Here is a 27709-nt window from a genome sequence, read left to right on the forward strand (position 1 = left end):
GGGTCTGATATAGAGGACAGAGACACCGTAAGGGGGAAGAAATCACCCCACACACACAAACACTCAAAGCATCATACAACCCCACTCACACCCCTGATGACTTTTTGGACAAGCATTCCTGGTCCTCTAGACTGGTTCTGACTATGTGGTCTAATTGTGGTCAACAAGGACACTGACCAGTGACTGCTCACTGCCTGACCCGGCTGAGACCGCAAGGGAGAAACTATACGCTGAGAACAACACTATATCTGTGTGTGTGTGCAAGAAACAGAGAGTAGAAGAGGGAGAACATACAGACAGAATCACTTTAATTAAAATGTATTATGAAGCTCACATGCCTTGGAGGGGAAGCATTTGTGTTGTAACCAAAGAGGATGGCCTACAGCACCACACACACAGACACACACAAACAGACACACACACACACACACACACACAAACACATGCCTTCCTCTTGAGGCCATTTAACAGGTAATTTAAAGAGAAATCCCCACAGGAAAAAGACACACTAAACGCCTTCTCCTCCTCTCCTCCCTCGTTCATTCTCTCTCTCCCTCCCTTCTTAACGCCTCACCATAAGTGTGTTTACTCACCGGCAGGGACAGAGACTGACAGCACTTAGAGAAAGAGAATAGAGGAAAGAGATTAAATAACAAAGAGAATCTACAAGTGCTGAAGAAGGTAGTTTTTCTCTCCCTTTTCCCCTCCAAACCTTAAGTGGCCGTTTATTACTACTCAGTGTTCATCACAGGCTACCTCACTGTCCCACTTGGGGAATACACCTCAACCACTGGAAACAGGCGATGTGGACGAACAAGAGAGAAAGAAGAAAAGAGGAGGGAGAGAGAAGGAGGGGTAGAGCACAGGGCTCCAGGGTTTTTGGGACAGTCTCTGAGCACATCAGATGTTAATTTAGCAAGGCCTCTGGTGAGCAGTCCTAGAAAATTAACACCCACCACAAGACACTACTGTAGCTAGATAGCTGTTTCCCACAGGGCAGGACGACAAGTCTCCCCTGCTCTCTCTCCCCCGCTCTCTCTCGTTATATCCTGTAAGAGCTGTTCAACAGTAACAGTTAGAACTCATATACTATTTCCAAAGAGGTCAAATTACCTTCATCATTTCTACATGATCATTAGAATCCTGCTATTTAACAACCCCTCAGAGTATTCTGTCCCTCTCTCCCTCTTTCTCCCCCCGCCACTCTCCACCCCTCCTCTCAGTCTACATCACAACACCTGTTCATTAAAAACAGAGCGCAAAGAGATCTCTCCTTCTTGCCATCCCTCCTTCATCAGAGAAGTTTTCAAAACAGTGGGAGCAGGTATTCTGTCCCTCACCATGAATCAAAGAAAGCAGAGGGGGAGGAAGAGGAAGAGGAGAAGACTCTCTTCATCTCTTTAGTTTTTCTGATGAGCTTTCTTAATTGGGCCACTATAGAAAGAAGTGAAATCCTAAATAATTAAAAAATCTAATTAAGGAGTCTTTTGCATCTCCGTGCTTAATTATTCCGTTCGGAGAGCAGTGGGGAGCAGATACATTTCTCCTGTTTCATTTTTTTTTTTTTTTAAGTCTCTCCTTTCCTCATCCCACCAATCCCCAATCAAGAAACAGCTCCTGATTTCTCTCCTCTGTCCTCCCCCTCTCTCTCTCCCGTCGCTCTTCAGATGTGTGTGTGTGTGTCTGTGTCTGCCGTCCTCAGAGACGGTCATTATGAACACTTAGAGTTAACTCCACAGAGAGGGCCGCTATAAGGCCTCTGTTACTCTCTCCACCCCCCTCTTCTCCACCTCTCCCCCTTTCCCGCGCTCCTTTCGCCATTCCTGCCTCTCAATCTCTACATCTCTTTCTTTACACCATTCTCTTACCTTCTTTCTACACCCTCTCCCGTTTACTATCTCCTCTCTGTAATAACATTCCTATCTCCCTGCTATATCTCTCTCTCATTGGTGTTCCAACCTCCCTGCCGAGTCCAAAAGAAGCGCAAAGCTCCTCTGAGAAAACCAGTGAAGAGAGAGTGAAATACTCAGAGGATCTATGTGGAACTAAAGCTGTAGAAAGAACATGTTTAAAATGACATTTTTAGCTACAAGGCCGATCATTCATTGGTCAGTCCATGATCAAGGTGAGGGCGACACAGTTGTGTTGAATTTAATCATCGGTGTGGAGATTACCACTGAATCCCAAATCAATTCATCGTTTAAGGGACTGGTTTACATGGAATTGAATCATTGCTGTGTGGAGATTACCACTGAATCACAATTCAATTCATCGTTTAAGGGACTGGTTTACGATGAATTGAATCATTGGTGTGTGGAGATTACCACTGAATCACAATTCAATTAATCGTTTAAGGGACTGGTTTACGATGAATTGAATCATTGGTGTGTGGAGATTACCACTGAATCACAATTCAATTCATCGTTTAAGGGACTGGTTTACGATGAATTGAATCATTGGTGTGTGGAGATTACCACTGAATCCCAATTCAATTCATCATTTAAGGGACTGGTTTACGATGAATTGAATCATTGGTGTGTGGAGATTACCACTGAATCCCAATTCAATTAATCGTTTAAGGGACTGGTTTACGATGAAATTAATCAGGCCCACGCAGTCTCTGCTAATCATTTAAATAGGCTACATCATTTATAGTTCACTTCTTGGCTATACCAGCAGGGCACACACACACGCACACACACACCACAGTGTTGTGATCTCCTTAATTAGCCATGTGATTAGCTACATTGGAAGTCTGCAGTGAAGCGAGGAGCTCTCTCTCCCCCGTGTAAAGCAAAACATGTGTTCCCGAGACCTCATACATTCTGACACACACACGCACACACAGCTGTAGACTACACTAATGCTGCCACCTCTGCCCTCTCAGACACACTCAAAAAAAGAAATGAATAAAATCCCAAACACAGTTGAGCAGGTCTACATTAAAACTCCCCTCACTCGTTCCACTTTCTCCTCCTTCTCCATCGTTCCGCTGTGTTTCTGTGCTTGTGTTGTGTGTAGCGGCTCTGCCTCGTTTGGGCTTTGAAAAGACGACCACTGTGGCTAATTCCCATGCCTCCCACACTACTGTTAGACTATGGTTCGGGGCTCTTCTGTTCTACCTCCATCATAGACACACACACACACACACGCACCTTCCATTCTGCCTCCATGTCCCTTTAGCTCCGAGACGTGGGGTGGCTTTGCGATACGCCCATGACAAATGACTTATAAACTTGCATTACCGTCAGAACAGGAACAGAGGCACACACACACACACACACACACACACACACACACACACACACACACACACACACACACACACACACACACACACACACACACACACACACACACACACACACACACACACACACACACACACACACACACACACACAACTGCTCCCCCATGCTGTCCTTTTGATTCCACATTTCAGAGAATGACAAATTGTTAGGATTTGGGTAGGATGCAGCATGCTATGTTCGGATCTAATTTTGGCTGGAGACTGGGGGGTAGGGATAGGGATTGTGGAGCTGTGTGTGTGTGTGTGTGTGTCTGTGACAGAGACATGGGACGGACAAGAAAGCACCATGCTGCGAGCCACATGCAATCAGACCCCCATGAGGAGAGAGGGATGGATGGAGCGATAGAAGAAAGAACGAGTGATTGAAGGATGACAGAACAGAAGTAAAGATGGATGGAGGGATGGGAAGAAGGAGAGATATGGGCTTGGAGCAGGGCTTTGTGGAATAGTGATTGCTGAGGGGATTGAGGGAGAAGAATGGAGGAAATGAGACAGGGAAAGATAAGGGGAAGAAGGGAGATGGAGGGAGGGTGAAGGGAGCAGAGGGGAGAATGACTGGAGCAGAGGGGAGAATGACTAGATCAGAGGGGAGAACGACTGGAACAGAGAGGAGAACGACAGGAGCAGAGGGGAGAACGACAGGAGCAGAGAACGACAGGAGCAGAGGGGAGAACGACAGGAGCAGAGGGGAGAACGACAGGAGCAGAGAACGACAGGAGCAGAGGGGAGAACGACAGGAGCAGAGGGGAAAACGACAGGAGCAGAGAGGAGAACGACAGGAGCAGAGGGGAGAACGACAGGAGCAGAGAACGACAGGAGCAGAGGGGAGAACGACTGGAGCAGAGGGGAGAACGACTGGAGCAGAGGGGAGAACAACTGGAACAGAGAGGAGAACGAAAGGAGCAGAGGGGAGAACGACAGGAGCAGAGAACAACAGGAGCAGAGGGGAGAACGACTGGAGCAGAGGGGAAAACGACTGGAGCAGAGGGGAGAACGACTGGAGCAGAGGGGAGAACGACTGGAGCAGAGGGTAGAACGACTGGAGCAGAGGGGAGAACGACTGTGCGGTTACAGTTCATTCAGGGCAGATGACTCATCAGGGCAGGAGACACAGACAGACAGGCAGAGAGGCTTCTTTCCTCCCACCACCCCGAGGCTACAGTACAGGCCGATCACGGGCCATAAAGCAGTCCCAGTCTGGCATCACCATGGAGATGGGACTGGAGCGGGTAAAGCAGGCGCTGTCCCACTGCTTCTGACAGAGATTAGAGAGAGACAGAGACATCCTCGTTCCCCCGTGTTCCCCCGTGCTCCCACTGCCGAGCCAGCGACATGTGGAGCGCACAGACAGACAGGTGGATTGAGGGAGAGAGAGAGAGGGATGAGGAGAGGTAGAGAGATAGAGGGAGCAGACAGTGTGGAGAGGGGAACACACGGCGCCTCCAGCTGGAGTCCCTCTGTGCTGGAGGAACAGAGCCTCGGGCTGCTGCAACACACACACACACACACACACTCACACACACATTATTTAATCTGCCTTCTGTAGCAAGCCTACTGCACCAGCCAAGCCCGGCCGGTGTTACTGAATTGAAGCTTTGTGCACCATTCTTCCTCTCACCCCCTCTGTCTTCAGTTCTCTCCCTCTCTCCCCCCATCCCTCCTTCCTCTCTCTCCGCCTTCTCGCCCTCTCAACACACTTGAGGCATCTCTCGATAGCGGCTATTCCTCTAACTCAAGGGACCCCACTATCTCAGCAAACCAATTACCTAGCACAGGGGTCCCCACACCCATCCCAGTGCCTGCACACTGCCTCTGGTGCCCCTCACCAAAAACACATACTGCATTATGGGGCATTGGTAAACCAGCACCACACACACACAGGAGCTGACCAGGGAGAGAGAGAACAGGAGAGGAGAGAGGGAGGGAGGCAGTGAGAAAGAGAAGAAGGAACCATAGCTAGAGGTAGCCAATGAAAAAAAGAGCATGGGAGGAAGTGTGTGGAGGGGAGGGTGAGTGAATGACTGACAGGAAAGTAAGTGGAGAAGAAGGACAAAATGGTTGTGAGAGAAGATTGATAAGATAGAAATAGATCAAGTAGTAGGAGTGTTGTCAACTATCAGGTATACTGCAGTTACAGAGTCACCCACCAGGGGGAGCCGTAGATACGGAAGCCTCGTACAGTGACCTCTGAGTCCTGCAGGTAGATACAGTTGGTGAGCAGGGACTGGACGTTCTCGTAGTTCTCTGGTTTCAGCTTGGAGGCCGACGGGAAGTAGTAGAAGTCCTGCTTGATCAGGTCAGCCATGAACTCCTGGTCAAAGGTCAACTCATGGTTCCCCGCAATCACTATTTTTATGTCGTAGGGCAAGGTGCCTGGGAGGGAGAGGAGAGAAAGGAGGAAATGGACCATCAGTTCAAAAGTAGTCCACACCCATTCAACAAACTTCTACAGGTGCAACAGAGTACCAAACTCCAATGGAAAAAGAGAATTTAATTGAAACGGAATTTCTTTCTTTTTGTCTCATCTGTCATAGGTCATAGGTCTTACTAGCTCCGATCCATCTAAGTTGCAATAGTGTCAACAATCAAATTTGCTTTGTTCGTTCTCACAAAGACATCTCTTATCTGACAGTCACAGTTCCATTAATCACAGGTAACAAAGGAATAGGAAAGGAAATATTTCACGGAACTTTCAATACAGTTATTTCATTATTTAGCATTTTAGGAATATAGTCATTGTTTTGATTTTAGGAATATTATAAATAAAATGATTTTAGGTCTATAGTAAATAACAAACATATTCTATCTGAATAACTATTTTCTACATGAGCCATTGCTTGAGCATCTTTGTCATAGAATGGACCCTTCATCCAAACTCAGTCAATAATCGTGTACTGTAACTCCTCCTCTTTAATTGGCTATTCGATCCGTGCTGCCTGTCAAACACTGGCAGGCCAACACACACATCTACATATCCCCTAATGTTTTCAAAGGATTGATGAAAAAAAACTTGTGAAAAACCATGACAAATCTGGGGGTCTTCTTTGTCTACGAGACGTGAGATGCTTCGCCGTTTGTCAGGTAGCACGGTTGATGGAGACTTCAATCACTGTGCATTTTTTGACAATTACTGCGAGAACGATGTGGCATGCTGTGTGTGTGTGTGTGTGTGTGTGTGTCGTGCAGCTGAAAAGGAGTAATTAAACTCAGCTTTAGCAGAGGCTGCCAAATCAAGAGACGGCTCTGTCACAACAGCCAGTCAGAGAACAGTGACAGCATCCAGAGAGACAGAAGGGGGGGGGGGGGGGGGGGGTAGGAGAAATGGAGGAACCCGAAAATCCTTGAGTGGAAAAGAGGAAGAACTAGCTAGGCTGAATGTAACACTTTTTTATAGGGTTATTGTACAGCTAGACAAAATGTTAATAAACTTTATGGACCTTGATTTGAGTTTTTCTTACTTATGGAAACAACAAAATAACCTAAACCATAAGAATGATCTTACAACGATTTTTGCACCACAAAGGCAAGTTTACATACTGGCATGATATAACAGCAAAAAATGTGTGGCCTAATGTACACCTAACAAAGAAGGGTCATAACCCATTTTTAACAATCATATAATTACAATTCTAATTTTTCTATGGTTACAATAAATGTTCACAATGTGTAGCCATAGAAATAGTGGAACGTGTTCAGGAACAGATAAATAGAGCAATGCCTTTAGTACAGTGCCTGCAAAGGTGTTCATGCCCCTTGACGTTTTTCCTATTTTGTTGCATTACAACCTGTCATTTAAATTGATTTTTATTTGGATTTCATGGAATGGACATAAACAAAACAGACCAAATTGGTAAAGTGAGGTGAAATGAAACAAACAAACAACGGAATAGTGGTGTGTGCATATGTTTTCACCCCCTTTGCTATTAAGCCCCTAAATAAGATCTGGTGCAACCAATTACCTTCAGAAGTCACATAATGAGTTAAATAAAGTCCATCTGTGTGCAATCCAAGTGTCACAAGATCTGTCACATGATCTCAGTATATATACACCTGTTCTGAATGGCCCCAGAGTCTGCAACACCACCAAGCAAGGGGCACCATGAAGACCAAGGAGCTCTCCAAACAGGTCAGGGACAAAGTTGTGGAGAAGTACAGATCAGGGTTGGGTTATAAAAAAATATCTGAAACTTTGAACATCCCACGAAGCACCATTAAATAAATTATTAAAAAATGGAAAGAATATGGCACCACAAGAAACCTGCCAAGAGAGGGCCGCCCACCAAAACTAATCAGAAAGGCAACAAAGAGACCAAAGATACCCATTAAGGAGCTGCAAAGCTCCACAGCAAAGATGGGAGTATCTGTCCATAGGACCACTTTAAGCCATACACTCCACAGAGCGTGGCCAGAAAAAAAGCCATTGTTCAAGAATTGTTTTTGGTGTTTGCCAAAAGGCATGTGGGAGACTCCCGAAACATATGGAAGAAGATACTCTGGTCAGATAAGACTAATATTTAGCTTTTTGACCGTCAAGGAAAACGCTATGTCTGGCGCAAACCCAACACCTCTCATCACCCCGAGAACACCATGTTTTTCATCGGCAGGGACTGGGAAACTGGTCAGAATTGAGGGAATGATAGATGGCGTTAAATACAGGGAAATTCTTGAGGGAAACCTGTTTCAGTCTTCCAGAGATTTGAGACTGGGACAGAGGTTCACCTTCCAGCAGGACAATGACCCTAAGCATACTGCTAAAGCAACACTCGAGTGGTTTAAGAGGAAACATTTAAATGTCTTGGAATGGCCTAGTCAAAGCCCAGACCTCAATCCAATTGAGAACCTGTGGTATGACTTAAATATTGCTGTACACCAGCAGAACCCATCCAACTTGAAGGAGCTGGAGCAATTTTGCTTTGAAGAATGGGCACAAATCCCAGTGGCTAGATGTTCCAAGCTTATAGAGACATACCCCAAAAGACTTGCAGCTGTAATTGCCGCAAAAGGTGCCTTTACAAAGTATTGACTTTGGGTGGGTGAATAGTTATGCACGCTCAAGTTTTCAGTTTTTTTTGGTCTTATTTCTTGTTTGTTTCACAAGACAAAATATTTAGCATCTTCAAAGTGGTAGGCATGTTGTGTAAATGAAATGATACAAACCCCCCCCAAAAAAACAATTTTAATTCCAGGTTGTAAGGCAACAAAATAGAAAAATGCCAAGGGGGTGAATACTTTTGCAAGCCACTGTATCTATCTTCATCCTTTACTGACAGACAACCCAAGTGCTATTTCTAGCCAATAAAAACAAAATCCTGAACTCTTCATAACAGAGCCAATTTCAGAAGCCAACCAAGGCCCCAGAGTTCCCAAACACCAACATGGGGTTCCCAAACACCAACATGGATTGGCCGGTATTCACAGTTCCACTCAAGAGAGAAGTGACATCCTTCAAAAAGATTGAAGTCCAGCCTGAGAAATCATCATCAGCCTGCATCATCCAGCTGACCCTGAAAAAGGTGTTCAGGGACATGTGGCATTTTGCAGCGGGGATGAACCATCTCACAGATCTACACGACGGCATGGCTGGCTCCATCTCACAGATATAGATAAATCGTCAGCTCCATTAAGGAATGATGTAGATGCCTATCAGAGGAGCAGGGTCTTCTTGTTCAGATTCCAACATGGAAGTTTGGCACGGAACGCTGGCTCAGTTTTGTAAAAGTAGTGAGGGAAGAGATCAGAAGGAAGTGTACTCAATGACTTTCCTTTAAAGAAGAACTTCTGGTTGCTTTGAGACGCCAAGACCTGCAGCCAGAGGACAATGTTAGGAGCTTCAGTTCATCTGATGACTTAAAGGGACATTTAATTTTCATCATCACCAGCACCACCCCAACATCAACATATGTGAAAATGGCACGTTTCTATGTTTTGTGGAAAAAAAGATAAGAGGAAGATTTCCAATTACCTCTTCGGTCTGCATCGTGTGATTTTAACCAATTATGAGTAGGCATTGCCATTGGAAACACTTATCTTCCCCTTTTACCAGAAAACGTGCAATTTTCACATCTGTTGATGTTGGGGTGGTGCTGGAGATAATGAATATGAAGATGAACAATTTTGAAATGTCCTTTTAAAGACGATAAGCCTGCAGATACCCCTGGAGAAAGGACAACAGCAGAAGTTGGAACTCACAGAACACTGCAAGCCTGATGTCCCATTTGCAGATGATCAGATAGAGGCTGTCAAAAAGCCTAAGTTAAAGACGTTGGCGATTTGGAGCTTCTTCACTGCAGTGGCCAAAGCATTTAATTGCACCCCTGTTACCCTAGATAGGATGTGACCGGATAAAATCCATCAAATACGTTCACTGGCCCTCAGTTAGGAGTGGAGTTAGGTTGACTGGAGTGAAACATACCTCGTTCAATAAACACGCTTCCGCATCCACCTCCATTAATTCAAGTTTTATGGGTGACATTTTAAATCATGTTCTGTGAAAGACTGAATCTGCATATTGTATGACTAGGATTATGGCCACGTTTCCTGACTACATGACCTTACCAGGAAAAGCTCCTGGTCCCATGTACTTTATGAACACCACCAGTGATCAAAACATTGTGTTCTTCCAATGAGTCAAAGCAGGCCGTGCGTGTCTCTTTATCAAACATAATCTACATAAAGGCACAGTGGATCAACGTAGCAACGCTCAAATCACCATTCCACAATACAGTCTTTCTCCCACATACCCAAAGCACACACGTTGGACACAATCATTCACTCAAACACAAAAGTAGATGGAGAAAGACGAACGCGATGCTTTTGGAAAAGAGAAAGGAAGGTGCGAGAGAGAGTGAGAGAGAGAAAGAAAGAGGCAGAGAGACTAATCCAAATATGCAGGCAGCGGAGCACTGTCTGCTGTTGTTAGCAACCATCTCTTCCCAGCTTTTGTCTTAGATTTCAAAAGCAGCTTTCAAGCAACAAATAGTTTAAATTTCCCTGTGAATCACCCGCACAAAGCAGCAAGCCTTCTCTGTGTTTCAGTTCAAAAGAAGTAATCAAATAAAAACACATGTACACACACACACAGTAAAACACACCCGAAATCATGCACAACACTTATAAGTCTAAAGCTTGTCTAAGCAGCCCTGCACTACATTCTCCTCCCAAAAGACACACTGCAGAGGCACTCTCTCTCCATCCCTCCCTCCCTCTCCATCTCTCTCCCTCTCTCTCCATCCCTCCCTCCCTCCCTCTCCATCTCTCTCTCTCTCCATCCCTCAGCCTCCCTTTATCCCTCTCATTTCCTCCCTCACTGTTCAGTGTGTGTGTGTGTGTGTGGTTTATTACAGACCCAGTGCTAACAGGGTTAGTTAAGGGGAGTGATCTGCTGTCTGAAGGGACTTGTGCTTGACTAGATACAGTGGAATGTGCTCTATACTGGCCTTTACAATAACCCCCAAATCCTCAATATCCTAGAAGCCGAGGAGGGCGGTTAGTCTGTGTGTCTGTGTGTGAAGCTTCCGGCGCTCCCGCCACCATTGTTCCGGTGTTCCGATGGGTGGTCCTTGCCCTTTGAAGAAGAAAATCCCTGTTTTGCCCAAATCCATGGCATGTCGAGGGGGATTACTGCCCTTTGTGTGTGTGTCTCTGTGTGTCTGTGTGTGTGTGTACATGTGTTTGTCTGCAAGCCCAACTTGTTCTAGATGCCCATGGACATAACAGAATGTGTATCTACCAGTACTTACTATAATGTCTCCTGTACATTCAATCAAGTCATTCTATGCCATAACAGCCTAGTAACATTGGTCTGTCTACAGAAGCAATAACTTCTGTTGATAAGAAAAAGACATGTTGAGACTAAACCTGGATTAGCATTACAATGCCCATTCAGTGTGTGTGTGTGTGTGTGTGTGTGTGTGTGTTTGTGTGTGTGTGTGTCTAATCCCTCCCACCTGAACATGAAGCCATGAAGCAGACACACTCTCCTAATTTCCTGTTTAAACACCACCCACACACCCGTGTCACATACACAATCGACAAAAACACGCACACAAAAACACAAGCGACTAAGCAAGCAACGCATCCAAAACACACACTCTGCCCTCACACAGTACATTCCTGTAATCACACACACACATTTCCTTTGCACTCACAACCTAAACGCAAATCCAACAGACGGTAATACCGCACCATCTCCGGCCTAGTAGGAGGTCTCTGTCTTTCCTCTCACTCTCTCACTTTATCTATCTCTCGTTTCACTCTCTCTCTTTATCTATCTCTCGTTTCAGTCCCTTTCTCTCTTGCTGTTCCACTTCCATACCAAGCTTAGCACATACAGAAGACAAAGCATCAAAAGAGCAACCTGTCCTGTTCTTCGTCACAATGTCACATCAATAGTCAACCACTGAAAAGGTTGATGAGTCAGAATACGGCCAGAGACAGAGTTACAGGGCATGCATTACGATGAACCAACGTGGAATAGACGTTGTAATGACGTCTGTGACCAGTGGGACATTATGTACAGTGGGGTAAAAAAAGTATTTAGTCAGCCACCAATTGTGCAAGTCCTCCCACTTAAAAAGATGAGAGAGGCCTGAAATCAACTGCGGGAGCAATTATTAGGAAATGGAAGACATACAAGACCACTGATAATCTCCCTCGAGCTGGGGCTCCATGCAAGATCTCACCCCGTGGGGTCAAAATGATCACAAGAACGGTGAGCAAAAATCTCAGAACCACACGGGGGACCTAGTGAATGACCTGCAGAGAGCTGGGACCAAAGTAACAAAGCCTACCATCAGTAACACACTACGCCGCCAGGGACTCAAATCCTGCAGTGCGAGACGTGTCCCCCTGCTTAAGCCAGTACATGTCCAGGACCGTCTGAAGTTTGCTAGAGAGCAATTGGATGATCCAGAAGAAGATTGGGAGAATGTCATATGGTCAGATGAAACCAAAATATAACTTTCTGGTAAAAACTCAACTCGTCATGTTTGGAGGACAAAGAATGCTGAGTTGCATCCAAAGAACATGTATCGTGAGCTTTTGAGTGAAAACCTCCTTCCATCAGCAAGTGCATTGAAGATGAAACGTGGCTGGGTCTTTCAGCATGACAACACTGCCCGAGCAACGAAGGACTGGCTTCGTAAGAAGCATTTCAAGGTCCTGGAGTGGCCTAGCCAGTCTCCAGATCTCAACCCCATAGAAAATCTTTGGAGGGAGTTGAAAGTCCGTGTAGCCCAGCAACAGCCCCAAAACATCACTGCTCTAGAGGAGATCTGCATGGAGGAATGGGTCAAAATACCAGCAAGTGTGTGAAAACCTACGACTACGACTAAGACTAAGACTTACAGAAAACTTTTGACCTCTGTCATTGCCAACAAAGGGTATATAACAGAGTATTGAGATAAACTTTTGTTATTGACCAAATACTTATTTTCCACCATAATTTGCAAATAAATTCATTAAAAATCCTACAATGTGATTTTCTGGATTTTTTTTCTCATTTTGTCTGTCATAGTGGAAGTGTACCTCTGATGAAAATTACAGAACTCTCTCATCTTTTTAAGTGGGAGAACTTGCACAATTGGTGGCTGACTAAATACTTTTTTGCCCCACTGTATATGTGTAGTGCGAACAGCTGGTTCTGAGCTTGACTTTGAAAGAGAAGAGAAAAAATATTTTTAAAAATACTTTAGTGAACTAACACCAACTTTTTTTCATACTAGCTCTGACCTTGCTGATAGCTACTTCATTGAAGAAAAATATACTTACTATGACTTTGGTATGTGGTTACCCCACCTAGCTACACTACATCACTAAAAGTATGTGGACACCTGCTCATTGAACATCTCATTCCAAAATCATGGGCACTAATATGGAGTTGGTCACCCTTTGCACTCGATGTTGGAACATTGCTGCGGGGACTTGCCTCCGTTCAGCCACAAGACCATTAATGAGGTCGGGCACTGATGTTGGGCGATTAGGCCTGGCTCGCAGTCGGCGTTCCAATTAATCCCAAATGTGCTCGATGTGGTTGAGGTCAGGGCTCTGTGCAGGTCAGTCAAGTTCTTACACACCGCTCTCGACAAACAATTTCTGTATGGACCTGGCTTTGTGCACGAGGGCATTGTCTTGCTGAAACAGGAAAGGGCCTTCCCCAAACTGTTGCCAAAGTTGGAAGCAAAGAATTGTCTAGAATGTCATTGTATGCTGTAGCATTAAGATTTCCCTTCACTGGAACTAAGGGGCCTAGGATGAACCATGTAAAACAGCCCCAGACCATTATCCCTCCCCCACCAAACTCTACAGTTAGCACCAGTGATGCACCGATATGACGGTAATAACACACAAATTATTGTATTTTTCTTGTCTATTTCTTGTCACTCACAAAATTAGAGTTTGCTATTCACAATAAGCATTACCAGATGTGAACCATGCCTCGAACAAAATAGATCTCAGAAGACTAAGCTGGAAATCGTTACAAAAGTATCTCTAAAAGCCTTGATGTTCATCAGTCCATGGTAAGCAAATAGTCTATCAATGGAGAAAGTTCAGCACTGTTGATACTCTCCCTAGAAGTGGCTGTCCTGCAAAGATGACTGCAAGAGCACAGCACTGAATGCTCAATGAGTTTAAGAAGAATCCTAGAGTGTTAGCTAAAGACTTACAGGAATCTCTGGAACATGCTATCTCTATGGTGTTCATTGGAGGACACCACGGAAGAAGCCACTGCTGTCTAAAAAAAACATTGCTGCACATCTGAAGTTCGCAAAAGAGCACCTGGAAGTTCCACAGCGCTACTGGCAAAATATTCTGTGGACAGATGAAACTACAGTTGAGTTGTTTGGAAGGAACACACAAGACTATGTGTGTTTGGAGAAAAAAAGGTTCAGCACACCAACATCAAAACCTCATCACAACTGTAAAGTATGGTGGAGGAAGCATCATGCTTTGCTTTGCTGCCTCAGGGCCTGGACAGCTTGCTATCATCGCCGGAAGAATTAATACCCAAGTTTATCAAGACATTTTGCAGGAGAAGGCTATCTGTCCACCAGTTGAAGCTCAACAAACATTGGTTGATGCAACATGACAACGACCCAAAACACAGAAGTAAATCAACAACAGAATGGCTTCAACAGAAAAAAATATGCCTTCTGGAGTGGCCCAGTCAAGGTCCTGACCTCAACCCGATTAAGATGCTGTGGCATGACCTCAAGATAACTCTTCACACCAGACATCCCAAGAATATTGTTGAACTGAAACCGTTTTGTAAAGAGGAATGGTCCAAAATTCCTCCTGACCGTTGTGCAGGTCTGATCCGCAACTACAAAAATATTTGACTGAGGTTATTGCTGCCAATGTAGGGTCAACCAGTTATTAAATCCAAGGGTTCACATACTTTTCCCACGCCACACTGTGAATATTTACACGGTGTGTTCAATAAAGACATGAAAACATATAATTGTTTGTGTGTTATTAGTTTAAGCAGACTGTGTTTGTCTATTGTTGTGACCTAGATGAAGATCAGATCAAATTTTATGACCAATTTATGCAGAAGTCCAGGTATTTCCAAAGGGTTCACATACTTTTTCTTGCCACTGTAAAAAGTTAGAACCAAGCCCCCATCCTCATCCACAGCCTCTGCAACTCCCCCATGTGGTTCACCAATTTACCGTAGGCATGCACCAGTGTCAGCACCAGCAACATAGCTCTGGGCTCCGTACACCCCCCCCCCTGCATCTGTTGCCTCCTGGACTGGACCACACTGCCATTTTCACCTGCCCCAACAAGTAATTACCTAGACAGTCCCTCTACCTGTTGACTACACTAAACCTAGGGCTCTCCAATGTATTGTATAGGTAGTGTATGCCCCAACACTAGCTCTGTACACCACCCCCCTGGACATAGAAAGAACAAGAGCTGCACTGTCTCCTCCTCCCCACTGATGGATCAAGGTGCGACGAGCGAGAGACAGGTTAACATGCTGAACCAAACCAACCATTGGATCATGTAGAGAGAGCAGCATGTGGAGAGAAAGACAGCACTCATAAAATGTTTATGATTGTCTTTTCTATTAGTGAGCTAAGGAGACGGTTGGGTTGAGGGGGGGGGTCATGGAGTGAACATTGTACACCAACACACACCGTGTTCCCAAGGTGCCTACACGGCAATAGCATCATAGGAGTCAACCATCTATTATTCAGGAGAAAAGGGGAGCAGAGAGGAACAGGCGCTAAATAAAGAGTAGTACCCTAGACACAGGTGTCTCTGAACTCTACAAACCTGAGAGAGGGACTGACAGGGAGAAAGACAGACAGGGAGAGAGACAGACAGAGAGACAGACAGGGAGAGAGACAGGGAAAGAGATGGGAAGAGAGACAGGGATATGCAAATACAGAGAGTAAAAGACCAAGGGAGAGATAGAGACAAGGGAAATTAAATAAGAGTGAAAGAGCAAAAGAGAGGGAAAGAAAGGACTGGACAGGGGAATAAAGAGAAGTGAGAGAGAAAAGAGGAGTATATAGAGCAGCAAGTTAAGAATGAAAGCAGCTCCACTCTTGACCCCTGTTGGACCCAGAAGCACAATGAGATCCATAGTTAACCAGCGATAGAGAGCAGGCAGCAGCACAGAGCACATCTACTACTGGATACAGGCCCCGCTCCGCGACCCTCCACCATCACGTGATGAATGAAGACGCCACTGAAATCTAAAGCAGCTCCTTCTCTTTCTCATATAGACACACAGGGACAATGTGCATACACGCACTGCAACGCCTCCCCTGACTTAATGCATAGTACAGGTTCATCATACGGTTGGCGTCTTCTGTGTAATTGTTCTAACCTGCATTGATTCCCAATGGGCTGTGAAGTGTTAGCAGCAGTAGTGTGTGTGTGAGAGGACACTGTATGAGAGGCACTGGAAGCTGATCAAAGAGAGCGTTATTGGATAGAATTGTACTGAAGTGATGCTGTGTACCCACTCTGTCTACCTACTCTCTCCCTTTTCTCTCCTCTCGCCATCTCTTCCTCCTATCTCCTTCTCCAGTCAATCTGACACCATGCCTAAGATATCGTGATTATATGCCCTAACACAAAACCAGGTCTTTCTTAGAATCCACAGAATTCATTTTCACTAAAACAACTAGATCTGTCTTCTGGTTCTCAAGGGACCAAAGCTGAGGATAACCAGCTACAGATAGGCCTTCAATGGGATGAAGTTCAACTCTATCTCCCCATCTTCCTCTTTCTCTTCCACAGTCCTCCCCCCTCCCCTCCTCTCTCTCTCACTCTCTCTCCCCTCTTCTCCTCATCTCCTGCAGTGTGCACCAGCTCTGACAAAGCCTTGAGCCCCTGCCAGAAGAACCGGGAGGAGCCTTCCTGCTAAAAATACTGAGAGAAGAAACGGAGGGAGCTGCCACGAAGCCAAGTAGAGAGAGAAACGAGAGACCGTATCTTCATAAAGGGAGGGAGAGAGAGATAGAGGAAGGGACAGAAGAAAAAGGGAGGGAACCAGACAAAAGAAAAGACAGAAAGAAAGAAAGAAAGAAAGAAAGAAAGAAAGAAAGAGAAGACTGACTTTCAGACAAAGGAAGAGAGGAAAGAAAGGACGGTTGGAATGAGTGTGTTCACCTGGCCATATGACAGTGTTTCCCTACAGTGTGCTTTTGTACCGAGGTACATCAGATCGTAGAAAGCCTAATACTGAGGCCAATGCTGAGCTCTCACTGGAGCTAGGCTGCAGGCACAAAGCAGCATGAGCTATACATTCATCCTCTCTGAGTGAGTGAGTGAGTGAGTGAGTGAGTGAGTGAGTGATTGAGTGAGTGAGTGAGTGAGAGAGAGAGAGAGAGGAACAGGAGAAGAATACAGATTATAAATATTTATACGAACGAGCAGGAGTGAAAGACAACTACAGGAAAAGGAGAAAAAGAGAGAATGGGGTATAGATTGAAAAAGAGAGACTTCATAAGGCACACCGGGCGTGTTTGGCGTGTTTTTATCTTCCTAGCAGTCTCTCCCGCCAGTCGAGGCACGGGCGAGCAGGTTTTCAGCTCGTGCTCCCCGTCGACTAGCCTTGGGGGGGGGCTGAGCTGCCATCCCGTCTCCCCCTCCTCGAGCTTCATCCTTATCCCTCTTGCTCTCCACCGCCTCTCCTCCCATCGCAAAGGGACACACGAAATAGGAATCACTGCAGCACGCTGGCTGGATTTCAAAAGTTTTGGTTCTTACAAGATCTCTTAGAGTTAACGTTGGGTTCATGTTTTATGAAGACAGTAACAGTGACGTGTGCCAACTATAATGTTACTGTTCTAAGTACTGAACATTAACTGTGTGGGCAGTTTCTTTTGCTCTTCTCTTGTTTCCTCTTTTTATTTATTTTTCATCAGGTATCCCTCCATCCATGACTTATTTTCTTTGAAGTTGAGTGAAAAACACATTTTCTAATTTAATTTGTGGGTAAAAAATAGACATATTTTCACTGGAGGCACTGGATTTTGAGTAAGCTAAAACACTTGTTGAACTCTTCTCAATGTCCATTTCTCCTTTCACTACAACAGCAAGTCTGGGCTACAGTCAAATAGAACAGCTTTAATAGTCCATTTTATATCACATTTTTATAGGGTTATTAGGAGACTTTCAGACAAAAAATGTACTTCTAAACGAGGAAGAAAACATTTTCAAATAGGATCTGTCACATTTTAAAATAAATTGTGCACCATTTCAAAAAACAAACATCTGTAGAATTGAAGAAATAAGAAATAGAGTACAAAACGTTGATTTGGTGTGATGCTTAATGTGATTGGTCAGTCTTACCTAGCCAATCATTGAACTTCTTGACCTCAGAGGGCAGGCCCAGCTCTGTGAAGTCTCCGGCATGGATGAACACGTCTCCATAGGGCATCTGAATGGCGTCCGTACGGGAGTGGGTGTCTGAGATACACACAAAACGGGTGTAACCTGGCGGCTTGGGAGTGTCGTGGGGCAGGGGGTCCACCCTAAAGTCGAGAGAGAACGAAGGAGAGAGAGAGAGAAAAGAGAGAATGGAGAAAAGCGTGAGAAAGACAGATAAACAATGGGAAGTCTCAAAGTGAAGAAGCAGAGTTGCAGTGTTAATGTAGTCTGGATCATTATCCATCACCTTCCCTTATAGAAAGTCAAAAAGAGAGAAAAAAAAGAGAGAAATGAAAAGAGGGAAAAAACTGAGAGGTCGGCCACAACAAAGCCGAAGGAAAAGAAAGAAAAGCACAGACAGAGAGAGTCCTGTGGGAGTTTCTGTGAGTGTGCAGCAGACCCAGAGAGTCTCCAGAGGGAGAAGGGAGCTGGTGAATAACAGTGGCCCACTTTAGTGAGCTCTCCTCCAGGTATACAGCAAGCCCTCAACACTCCACCATCACACAGAGACCGAAAGAAGGACAGAGAGACAGAGAGAAATGGAATGAGAGAGCAAATAACAGCATGCAGTGAGGATGGGTCTCAAAGAAAAAGAAAGAGGGAGAAAGGGGAGAGACAGGAATAGAGGAGGGCTTGGGAACGGAGATAGAGACATAGAGACCAGGTGTCTGAACATATGTAGTGTGTATCTGTATGCCAGCTTATGTGTATGCCTATGTATATCCGCAGGGGTGTGCTTCTGCCTGCCTGCATGCATGTGTTCTATTTACATGTGAACGTGCGGGGGCTGGAAGCGTCCCTGGTTGATGTTGTAGAAGGTGAAGGCCTGGGTGGGGTTGGTGCTGTATTCATCCACCTCCACGGCCACCCTGCCTGCTGCCCGCTGGGCCTGGGACTGCTGCTGCCGCCGTGCAGCCATGATCTCTGACAGGGTGAAGGCCATGCTTCTGGAGCCTGGGCCTGGGCCGCTACTGGGCTGGGGAAGTGGTGGGTTGGGCTGGGGCTGACCCACTCTGGGCTGGCCTGGGGTAGACGTGGTCTGGCCTGGGCTGGAGGTGGCCTGGTCCTGGCACACACAGTAGTTAGGACTGGGAGTGAGGCCTGCTGGAGCGGTCAGGGTTGCGGATTGGCTCACCAGAGAGAGGCCCTCTGTCACAGCTTGGCCCACCTTGGAGAAACTATGCAGGGTTGCTGAGCGAGCATGTCCCCCCTCCAACTCCGGCTCAGTGTCCCCCTACTCCTGCACACACAGAGAACAGAACCACTGAGTGGAAATACAACGGCAATCTGGAATGCGCAGTTAAGACTGTAAATAAATCACTATCCACCAAAGCAACATAACCCAACCCCTAAGAGCATCTAAGGCTTTTACACTGTCAAGCATATATCAATTTACTACTGCCTTTAAATTACAGCTCTGCTTCTGGGATTCTAGTAGGATTTCATACGGATCCTGTAAGATGGTGAGGGAGGGATGTAAGGAAGGAGGGTGATAATTTGGGGATGAGTGGGGGAGCTGGATTTATCCTGGATTGTGCTGCTATGATGTCAGTGTGCCATGTCATTCATGTGAAAACGGCCACACACACCATTTCCTAATTATACACACTTAACACCATGACTCACACAGGCATACTCTTGTGTGTGTCCATACGTATATATATATATATATGTATGTATGTATGTATGTATGTATGTATTTATGTATGTACAGTATGTGTGTGTGTGTGAGAGAGAGAGAGAGAGAGAGAGAGAGAGAGAGAGTGAGAGTGTGGCAGTGCCAGAAGTCCTCACACTGAGTGAATGAGAGCAGAAGGGTGCATTGGCAGATGCTGAGAGCATGGTACACAGTGAGAATAGAAGAGGATTACACTGGGACTAGGAACAAAGGGACAGGGCCGTATTAACATGAACAGAAAGATGAACAGAAAGATGTAGCAGAGAACATGGTGAAGAGGGACGGTTTGATAAATGAATAGGCGTGAGGCGGAATTGATTGATGCACACTCTTCTTCGGCACAGACGACACACTCAGATTTAACGACTGTGAGAAGCAGTCCCATAAAATTGTGTGACAATGTTCCTTCGTTTCACTGGTAGGCTATTCCACGCCCTGGTACGGACACACAACATTAGTCATGTATGTTGGTTAGATTCTTTATGCTGTGTAAAAATGGACTGTGTATGTGCGTGTGTGTGTGTGTGTGTGTGTGTGTGTGTGTCTAGGCTACAAGTCCTGTTGACAGGCTATGACTGATTCCTACAAGGCTATAGCATACAGCACTGAGTGTGCACGTCTGGCTCACTTTGAACTTGACAAGGCATTGGCAGAATTCACCCGTGTCCCATGTTAACAAAGTGAGAGAGGGGCACATGCATTAAAGGAGAACCACTCTGTCAAATGAAGAGAACAAACATTACAAAATCTACATTTGGCAAAGTAATTCACATCTGATTAATAAGACAATTAAGTCATTCCAAGTAATCTCGCATAAACAAGTTGATTTGAGGCGTTTATATGAAGGTTTAGTTTCTTGTTTTCACAACAATCGTCATTAATTTTAATTATGTCCAGTTATCTCACTAAATCTTACTAAACTAAATTACAAACAAATCAATGAAATCAGATATATTGTCAAGCCTTTATTCTTGGGTGTTAGCCTACTCCAGAAGGCTATTTTGTGTAGTTTAGAAGAGCATAGTCACCAAAACACAAAGGCATGGAGATTAAATAGTTGTCTTTGTCTTTCTAAATGTGAATAATATAAACTTAAAAATGTATATTCGTAAGACATTGCTTTTTTGGGTGTTAGAATTCAATTTAGTTGTAGTTAGGACCCCAAGTAAACTCTCATCAACCGCTTGAGGGGTTGTTGGCAGAGCTGTTCTGAAACTTGATTATGGCATTGACCAGATAAATATAGGCTATGTAGCATACTGTGGTTCTGCTATTTGGATCTAGCATCAAACAGAGAGAAATGTGATACATTGCATTTACAAATGATTCATACCCTTTGACTTATTCCACATGTTGTTGTGTTACAGCCTGAATTCAAATACCCCATAATCACAAAGTGAAAATATGTTTTTAGAAATGTTTCCACATTTATTGAAAATGAAATACAGAACTATCAGAAATATTTACATAAGTATTCACACCCCTGAGTCAATACTTTGTTGAAGCCACTTTGGCAGTGATTACAGCTGTGAGTCTTTCTGAGTAAGTCTCGAAGAGCTTTCCACACCTGGATTGTGCAACATTTGCCCATTATTATTTTCAAAATTCTTCAAGCTCTATCAAATAGGTTGTTGATCATTGCTAGACAACCATTTTCAGGACTTGCCATAGATTTTCATGTAGATTTAAGTCAAAACTGTAACTCGGCAACTCAGGAACATTCACTGTGTTCTTGATAAGCTCCATTACGTTTATTTTTTATCCTGAAAAACTCCTGTCCTTAACGATTACAATCATACTCATAAGATGATGCAGCCACCACCACTATGCTTGAAAATATGGAGAGTGGTACTCAGTAATGTGTTGTATTTGGATTTTCTCCAAACATAACACGTTGTATTCATACATAAAGTTAATTGCTTTGCCACATTTTTTCAGTATTACTTTATTGCCATGTTGCAAACAGGATGCATGTTTTGGAATATGTTTATTCTGTACAGGCTTTTCACTCTGTCAATTAGGTTAGTATTGTGGAGTAACTACAATGTTGTTGAGCCATCCTGAGTTTTCTCCTATAACAGCCATTCAACTCTGTAACTGTTTTAAAGTCACCATTGGCCTCATAGTAGAAATCCCGGAGCAGTTTCCTTCCTCTCCGGTAACTGAGTTTGTTAGGAAGGATGCCTGTATCTTTGTTGTGACTGGGTGTATTGATACACCATCCAAAGTGTAATTAATAACTTCACCATTCTCAAAGGTATGCAATATCTTTTTTTACCCATCTACTGATAGGTGCCCATCTTTGAGAGGCATTGGAAAACCTCCCTGGTCTTTGTGGTTGAATCTGTGTTTGAAATTCACTACTCTACTGAGGGACCTTACATATAATTGTATGTGTGGAATACAGAGATGAGGTAGTCATTCAACAATATTATGTGACTTGTTAAGATAATTTACTCCTAAATAGATTTAGGCTTGCCATAACAAAGGAGTTGAATGCTTATTGACTTAAGAGGTTTCAGCTTTTCATTTTTTATTAATTTGTAAAAACATAATTCCACGTTGACATTATGGGGTATTGTGTGTAGGCCAGTACCAACAAAATCTATATTTAATCAATTTTAAACTCAGGCTGTAACGCAACAAAATGTGGAAAAAGTCAAGGGGTGTGAATACTTCCTGAAGGCACTGTAAATCATGAAAACATTCCGGTGGTCAAGCTAACAGAGAGGAGAGTGGTATTGTCCAAAATCACCATCTTGGACTAGATTTACTAGACTTTAGGCTACGTGAAGTAAAAAATAAAAAAAACATTTCCGATATAAAAAAAATACACATTAGAATAGAATCGAAATCAAGAATCTCTATTTCGGATTGTCATCATACTAATCCTGTAGCCTGCTATGCAAACATAGGCAACACCAATTTGCATGCAAGCAGCCACCGCGGCATATAACCTACCTGCGTTCGCCCGGTCTCCCGGTCCGATGAGCTGAGCCTGTCAGGTTAGGGATGAACCAGTGAAGTCCCGTGGGTCTGATAGAGGAGCGGACAGCGGAGAGGGAGCAGCTAGCGAGTTGTGCTGGTCTGTTTGAAAGTGCAGCGCGTGGTGCACCTGGTTTGCGCTTTGGCTCTCGTGGAAACACTTCATCTCCCGCCTCTTGTGCTGAATGTGCTCGAGCTCTGTGTCTTCCCGCCTCTCCCTGATATGTTCTGGAGCCTTCTGTTGGATGAACAGCTCAATGAAAATGTGCAAAGGGGAGGTCTGAGCACGAATCAATTCATGTCTGACAGACAGTTTGAGCTGTACAATATCAGAGATTCGTCTCTGTTTTTCTATCATGTCCATCTATCACAGATGCAGAATTAAACTGCATTTCATTAAGATCAATGTAGAACCAACGATTACATACATTTTACTTTATATTCTCACATTTGGCCTAGTTTCATCCTTACCATAGCCCTGTGTTTCTCTAACCTCTTCTGGATTAGTTTACCCCAAACCAGTCCCACTAATTTGTATGTATTGTAGTACAAGCACACCCGGTCAACTAATCATTAGGCTATTTGAATCGGTTGTACTAGTTCTGGAATACATCAAATACATTGACTGAAAATAATGCAAGATGTCATGATGGATGTCTGCAACCCAACTGACCTTGGCTTCAGGGGAACTTTTAATTATTTTCAACAGATTACAGTTGCAAAACAATGATATGTATTCTCCTTAACCTACATTGACCGTTTTACAAATAGGAATGGCTCCAAAAGTACACCTACAATTTATAAGAATTATCATGTTGCAAATGTGGACATAGAATAGTTATTGAGTAGGCATAGCTGATGTCTTTATAATTTGTGTAAATGCGACACCGTCTGGTTAAACATATGTTGCCTTTGGAGACTAGGGCCTATTACTAAACTCAACTACTCTTGAAAACATTATTTAAAATAAGAAGCTGAAGTCAATGAACAACAAACTAGATGTCCTCAATCTAAACTCTGACTTTAATTATTTCATACACAATGAACATAAAAAAAGGGACGCCGGTGCTGAAAAATAAATATTGTAAGAAAAGAGGAGAGGAATGAAGATATGACCTAATCTACACATTAACCACTCTTATTTGCCTGGAGATTCTCAGCATTGATAAAGTCCTGTAAAGTTCAAAAGAAATGACCAGATTTGGCTGTCAGATTCATTTAATGCTGCAGCTAATGTAAGAAACCAAAATGCTAACTTGGCTGTGATGTGAATTCAGCCAGACTTCTTACACAGCCTCCAATAGGTTCTTCCAATAGATGCAGATTTATAGAATAAAGGTGCAGAGTAGGATAATTGAATACTGCATTTATGTGCTCAAGACCAAAGGAAAAATAAAATAAATATCTTACAAGAAAATGAACTTTGACTCAGTGTCAATTTGCACTTTGGGTTGTGTGTTGTCTATATCCTCAGAACCGTTATCCCCATTTTGAAATAAGGGCAATATAGGCACTGTCAGCTACATATTTCAGTGTGTGTAAGGTGCACTGCAGTCACCCATGGAGACAAAAGATGCTAGATAATATAGAAAAGGGCAAAGTAAAGTGTAACAAGTAACATTTAAACAAGGGAAGATCACAGAGCATGGTGGAGTTGTTCTTCTGCTACTGTTTTATTTGAATTTGTTCTTTACTGGATTTTCATGGACCAAACAATGGCAAAACACTGTGATACAGTTTCTCTCTTTGGGTACAACCGACTAACACAAACGTAAAAATTATCCCTCTATAAAATGGACTAAAGTACCTACATACAGTATCTCTCTTTCTCCACCTCGATCTCACAAGCTACTCACACACGGACACACGCTGTCTCATTCTCTCACACACATACACAGAACATGCACTCTTTCTGTATCACACTGTCTCACACACGCACACACACACACACGCACACAATAGAATACATTCTCCGGAAAAGTCAGTCATACATGGTTTTGCATTTCATACCGTTTTTCATCATCATCAAACACACTAAACGCCCAAAACATCCCTCAACAGGAAGTGGGCGCATCGTACCAACATTAGCTACACCTCTGCAGGCGGCAACCATTTTGAGTGGACTGAGTGGACAAACACCTTGGTTGCATCTGAAAACATTATTAGCTGTCAAATCCATGCTTCCTCCACCCTTGTTAGCTCAAATCCACTCAAAGCTCATTGGAGGAGAGGTTGCAAGGTCCCTCCCCCGGACCACCTCCTCCAATGAGCTTTGATTTGAAGACCAGTAACATTTTCTGACACAACCCTACATGGGCCAAGTTATCATTCTGATTTGAGAGATTTTTGTAATGTCCTTGTGTAGAGATTCTGTCAAACAGAACACTGACACCTCATCAGAAGAAACTGCTCTACACACAACAGTGGGGGTCACAATTAGACTGGGCTGAACAGGTCCTGGATCAGTGCTAGGGCATAATGCAGAATTTATGAATGAGTGACTATATCTGTTCCCATATCAGTGGCCTTCAGTATATGGCCTCTAGGTAAGAAGATACAAGCCAGATAATTATGCTTATCATTCTTGTGCCCAGCACAAAGAATTTAAGTTGTTTATAACCGTGTAGTAGTGGAGTATTAGCAGTTTAATAGGTGTGTAATAGATGTACTGTTTATAAACTGGGTGGCTCGAGCCCTGAATGCTGATTGGCTGACAGCCGTGGTATATCAGACATTATAAACTGGGTGGTTCGAGCCCTGAATGCTGATTGGCTGACAGGTATATCAGACCGTATGCCACGGGTATGACAAAACATGTATTTATACTGCTGTAATTACATTGGTAACCAGTTTATAATGGCAATAAGGCACCTCGGGGGTTTGTGGTATATTGCCAATATACCACTGTTAAGGGCTGTGTCCAGTCACTCTGCGTTGCGTCGTGCAGAGAACAGACCTTAGCCGTGGTGTATTGGCCATATACCACACCCCCTCGGGCCTTATTGAACGATGAAAGTCATATTTTGTCAGAACGTTTTACTACTTGAGGTCAGTTTGGGCTCTTTCTGGGTTATGGTTACAGTTGCAAGTGCTATGTACATACAGATACTCTCATAGACATCACAATACTTTCAAACAGACCTCTGTCCCTCTGCTACTACATTCACCTCCAAATCAACAGTCTCGTCATCATACAATACATATTTGCTCCACTTGCATTGTGCAGAAATATAAACAAACTAACAGATGTGTTATAGATATTAAATCAACAGTCTAGGTTGATGACTTACAGAAACTGGGAGAAGTCCAAATAGGACAGATTGAGAGTGGACACTCGTAAAAAGCAGGTGGTTTTGAGTGTGCACTTAGTGCCATCATTAAAGAAGCTTTACACAAAACACCCCTTTCCTCTGGCAGCTAGTCAGGAGAGTCTTTAAGGGATGAGGCAGAGTTAGTAGATGGGAGCACACACACAACTAAAATAGTAGTGGGTCGTTAAGGACATTTCCCTTTAAATGATTACTTACTGGCAATACTGCTTTTCAGGCCAAATGGGTGGATTTGACGGTGTCTGTCTAAAGATATTGAATGCTGGGTTTTTTTGTTGTGAGAACAAAAGGGGACATATTTTTGTCTCTCTCTTTTGCTACAACCAAGGTGAAACATTTCTATACAACACAAAACATAAGGAATAATGTAACTTAGATTTTTTTCTACAGTTCACAATATAAAAATTCAAGTGCAATTAAAGTTCCAAATATGAGTTACATCACATACATTTCTCTCTATAGCAACGTCTGTTACTTGCAGGTAGTTTTTTTCATCTTGTTATATATCTTTCAAAATAAAATTAAAAAGCGACTTTTTTGAAAATCAAACTTATTCGTTCACTGTACTCAGTTTGAGGTGGAATGGTCTTGGATGCTGAAATTAGAAATGTCTTTCGAAACGATTTCCCATGTGAAAATGTGGATGTAAAATATGATTTAAGTGCACCAATCGTTTTTTTTTGGGTGCACGCCAGGGGCCTTTCAAAATAACAAAATAAAGATACATCAATGTACCTGCGTGTGACGTCACTCTCGCACACCATCTACGTGCACATACGTATGCTCACACAAACACAAATATACATACGTACATACATACACATACATTTTACTTGTAGCCAACATGTCTGTATACGTACATATATATCAAACATCCATGTTGTGGGCTTCTGCAAGTTCTAACACATATAAATATAACCAAAACAACAACAACAACACAAAAACAAACCAAACCAGAAGTACAGGGGGAAAGATGGAAATGAGGACTGCAGACAAAAAGAGGGAGACGGTTCTCTGTTCCTGTGCAGGGAATGCTGGGATAGCGAGCACGAGGAACTCCTGGTAGGGTTGGGGGTGTAAGAGAAGTATATTGGTGTAGAAGAAGTGTTTCAGAGTAGAGGGGGTGTAGAAGAGAGGGATAGATTGGCGGGTTGGGTTGTAGGAGAGATGTAGGGGTATAGACGTGGGGGAGTAGAAGACATATGAGGATGTTGACAGGGGTAAGGACGTAGGTGAAGAGGAGGGAGGAGTAGATGGTGGAAAGGGGACGTTGGATAAGCATAAGGGGTAAGTAAGCGACTGGGTAACAAACAGGGGGCGTGGCAGTTTATTTGTACGGCCGTAGGAACCGTGTGACTTTGGAGCGCAGCAGCTTGATGAACGAGCGGGGGAACATGTCTTTGGACTCCTGTGCCGTGTACCTGAAGTAGTTCTGGGGGTGAGCCAGAACATCAAACAGGGCTTTGATCAGTTTTTTATCCTGCAGGGAGGAGAGGGGGAGGGAGAGACAGAGAGACA

At 43.9% G+C, this 27709-nt stretch overlaps 2 protein-coding genes across 8 annotated transcripts in view; both read right to left on the reverse strand.

Annotated features, from left to right (window-relative positions):
* The window catches only part of LOC110500178 (metallophosphoesterase domain-containing protein 1), a 43565-nt gene extending 20457 nt beyond the window's left edge, over positions 1–23108 (reverse strand). The window contains exons 1-4 of the mRNA XM_036957530.1: positions 22839–23108; positions 18970–19439; positions 18122–18303; positions 5458–5683 (exon numbers count right to left, since the gene is read on the reverse strand). Coding sequence (XP_036813425.1) covers positions 5458–5683; positions 18122–18303; positions 18970–19142 — 581 coding nt within the window. The 5' untranslated portion in view covers positions 19143–19439; positions 22839–23108. The remainder of the gene's footprint in view (positions 1–5457; positions 5684–18121; positions 18304–18969; positions 19440–22838) is intronic.
* Positions 23109–24511: 1403 nt separating this feature from the next.
* Positions 24512–27709, reverse strand: part of LOC110500179 (signal peptide, CUB and EGF-like domain-containing protein 1) — a 126711-nt gene continuing 123513 nt past the window's right edge. For all 7 annotated transcript variants that reach the window (XM_036957537.1, XM_036957536.1, XM_036957534.1 and 4 more), the window contains one exon: positions 24512–27671. In XM_036957537.1, coding sequence (XP_036813432.1) covers positions 27519–27671 — 153 coding nt within the window. In that variant the 3' untranslated portion in view covers positions 24512–27518. The remainder of the gene's footprint in view (positions 27672–27709) is intronic.

Source organism: Oncorhynchus mykiss, chromosome 21, assembly GCF_013265735.2.
Source record: "Oncorhynchus mykiss isolate Arlee chromosome 21, USDA_OmykA_1.1, whole genome shotgun sequence".
NCBI lineage: Eukaryota > Metazoa > Chordata > Actinopteri > Salmoniformes > Salmonidae > Oncorhynchus > Oncorhynchus mykiss.